The following is a 2,680-nucleotide window of genomic DNA, read 5'->3' as shown; positions in this document are numbered from 1 at the left end:
TGCTGGAGTCACACTGGGTCCATCCCCCCGTGCCACACCGTGCCGCGCCACGTCGTGCCGCACCATGCCGTGCCATGCCACATCCTACCGTGCCATGCCATGCCACACCATGCCGTGCCATGCCGTGCCATGCTACATCCTACCATGCCGTGCCGTGCCATGCCACACCGTGCCGTGCCGTGCCGTGCCGCACGGCGCCCACAGCACGCGCCGGAGCCGCCGGCGGGCGCCGAGGCCTGGGAATACGCCTCCTTCTCCGGCTGGCGCTTCCACCCGCAGCCCCAGGCGGGCGACGTGTACCGCCGGCGCCGCTGGCTCCGGCGCCTGGTGCCCGAGCGGCCTGGGCCCGCCGCCCCCCTCTTCCTCCTCGAGGGCTCCCTGCTCCGGCCGGACGACGACGACGCCAAGCCGCCGGAGACGAGCCGGGCGCCGGCGCCCGGGATGCCCCTCGTCCTCTGCGTCTTCCAGCGTGAGCGGCCGGGYGCTGGGCGCCGGGCACCAGCTCGGGGTGCCCCCCACCCACCGCCATCGCCCCCGTCTCTCCGCAGGACCCAGTTACTTCCAGCTGCGCTGCTACATCTTCCAGGCCATGGAGCTGGCGCCCCGCGGCGGCAGGGCCACCGCAGGTGGGTGCCCACCGACGGCCCCCCGACCCCCACCCCGGGCACCCCGGGCGCTGCTCTCCTTGCCCAACCGTGTCGCCCACAGACCCCGTGGCCCACGTGTCCTTCTTGCACGTCAGCCAGCGCACCCGAGCCCTGGTGGCCACCCTGGACCCCCGCTGGGACCAGACGCTGCTCTTCGACCGGGTGCTGCTCTACGGGGACCCCCAGGGCATCCGCGCTGAGCCCCCTGCTGTGGTGGTGGAGATCTTCGACCAGGATGGCGGGGTGCGCACTGATGGGTGGGGGGAGCCTGGGATGAGGGTCATCCATGGGTGGGGAGCTGCCGTGGTTGGGAGTCACTCATGGATGGAGAGCTCCTGTGGGTGGGGGCACCTGAGAGAAGGTCACCCATGGGTGGGGAGCTCTTATGGGTGAGGAGCTCTCATGGGTGGGGGTGACATGGATGGAGGTCACCCATGAGTGGGGAGCTGCCATGGGTGGAGGGCACCTGGAATGGGATCATCCATGGGTGGGGAGCTCTCACAGGTGGAGGGCTCTATGCATGGGGAGCACATGGGATGGGGTGACTCATGGGTGGGGGGCACCAGAGGTTGAAGTGACCCTAGACAGAGAGGATCCCTGAGCTGGGGGCACCCATGGGTGGGGGGCACTGCTGGTGGGGAGGTACACGGGGAGGACACCCATGATGGGGAACATCCCTGAGCAGGAGACATCCATGGCTAAGGTCCCCCATGGTTGGGAGCAGCCCTGAACTGGAGGCACCCATGTATGGGGGAATCCCTGGGTGGTGGGCAGCCCCTAGTGAGGGGCACCCATGGCGGCATCATCCCTGGGTAGGAAGCACCCATAGGCGATGGGCACCCATAGGTGGTGGGCACCCATGGGTGGTGGGCATACCTGAGTGAGGGGCACTCATAGATGAGAGGCACTCATAGGTGGTGGGCATACCTGGGTGGTGCGCACCCATAGATGAGAGACACCCATAGGTAGTGGGCACCTATAGGTGGTGGGCATACTTGGGTGGTGAACACCTGTAGATGTGAGACACTCACAGGTTGTGGGCACCCGTAGGTGGTGGGCATACCTGGGTGGTGGGCACCCAGAGGTGGTGGGCACTCACAGGTTGTGGGCACCCATAGGTGGTGGGCATACCTGGGTGGTGGGCACCCAGAGGTGGTGGGCGCCCCTGGTTGGGGGGCACGCACAGACCGCTGCTGGCCCGCAGGGCGCCGGCGCCTTCCTGGGCCGCAGCGTGTGCTGGCCGGCCGTGTGCCTGGACGTGGGGCGCCGGCGGGCACCGCGGCTCCGGCGTCACCCCATCGGCGGCCCGACGGGGCCGGCGGGCGAGCTGCTGGCCGCCTTCGAGCTGCTGCACGACGCCGAGGTGAGCACCCGCCTGCCCACCCGCCCGCTCGCCGGGCCACCCTTCCTCCTCGCCCTCCTCACCCTCACCCTCCTGGGGCGGCGGCGGCGGCGGGGGGCACCCGGCAGGACGGCACCCTGGCTCGGCTCCCGGCGCCGCCGGGCACCGCGGGCGCCTTCGGCATCCCGGCGGGCGTGCGCCCGGCGCTGCGCCTCATGGCGCTGGAGGTGAGCGGGGTGCTGGGCTGGCTGAGGGGGCTCAGCACCCTCCAAACCTCCCCCCCTACACCTTGCAGTGCCCCCCATGTCCCCGGGCACCCGGCAGGTGCTGGCGTGGGGGCTGCGGGGGCTGCGCGGCGCCGGCGCCCCGCTGCCCGCCCGGGCGCCCTGCCTGCTGGTGGAGTGCGGGGGCCGGGCGCTGCGGACGCCCCCCATCGCCGACCTCCGCGCCAACCCCAACTTCCCCGTCAACGCCTTCCTGCTCCCGCTGGTGAGCACCCCACCGGCCCCCGCCCCTGGCCACCCTTGGGTGCCCGCGGCGGGTGACGGCACCCCCTGCGCAGCACCTGCCCGCGGAGGAGGACTACGTGCCGCCCGTGACGCTGCGGGTGCTGGACACGCGGGATTTCGGCTACCGGCCGGAGCTGGGCCGGGCCAGCGTGCGGAGCCTGCGGCCGTACTGCTGCGAGCCG

General features: G+C 71.6%; 1 protein-coding gene across 1 annotated transcript in view; it reads left to right on the top strand.

Annotated features, from left to right (window-relative positions):
* Window positions 1-144: 144 nt before the first annotated feature.
* The window catches only part of FER1L5 (fer-1 like family member 5), a 9,170-nt gene continuing 6,634 nt past the window's right edge, over window positions 145-2,680 (top strand). Inside the window, exons 1-7 of the mRNA XM_085319190.1 lie at window positions 145-469; window positions 549-626; window positions 709-890; window positions 1,852-2,010; window positions 2,118-2,216; window positions 2,314-2,478; window positions 2,552-2,671. Coding sequence (XP_085175316.1) covers window positions 145-469; window positions 549-626; window positions 709-890; window positions 1,852-2,010; window positions 2,118-2,216; window positions 2,314-2,478; window positions 2,552-2,671 — 1,128 coding nt within the window. The remainder of the gene's footprint in view (window positions 470-548; window positions 627-708; window positions 891-1,851; window positions 2,011-2,117; window positions 2,217-2,313; window positions 2,479-2,551; window positions 2,672-2,680) is intronic.

This window comes from Rhea americana, unplaced genomic scaffold, assembly GCF_003343005.1.
Source record: "Rhea americana isolate MKP2758 unplaced genomic scaffold, rheAme1 scaffold_574, whole genome shotgun sequence".
Classification (NCBI taxonomy): Eukaryota; Metazoa; Chordata; class Aves; order Rheiformes; family Rheidae; genus Rhea; species Rhea americana.
The sequence above is the reverse complement of the archived record's forward strand: the minus strand, read 5'-3'. Positions and strand labels throughout refer to the sequence as shown.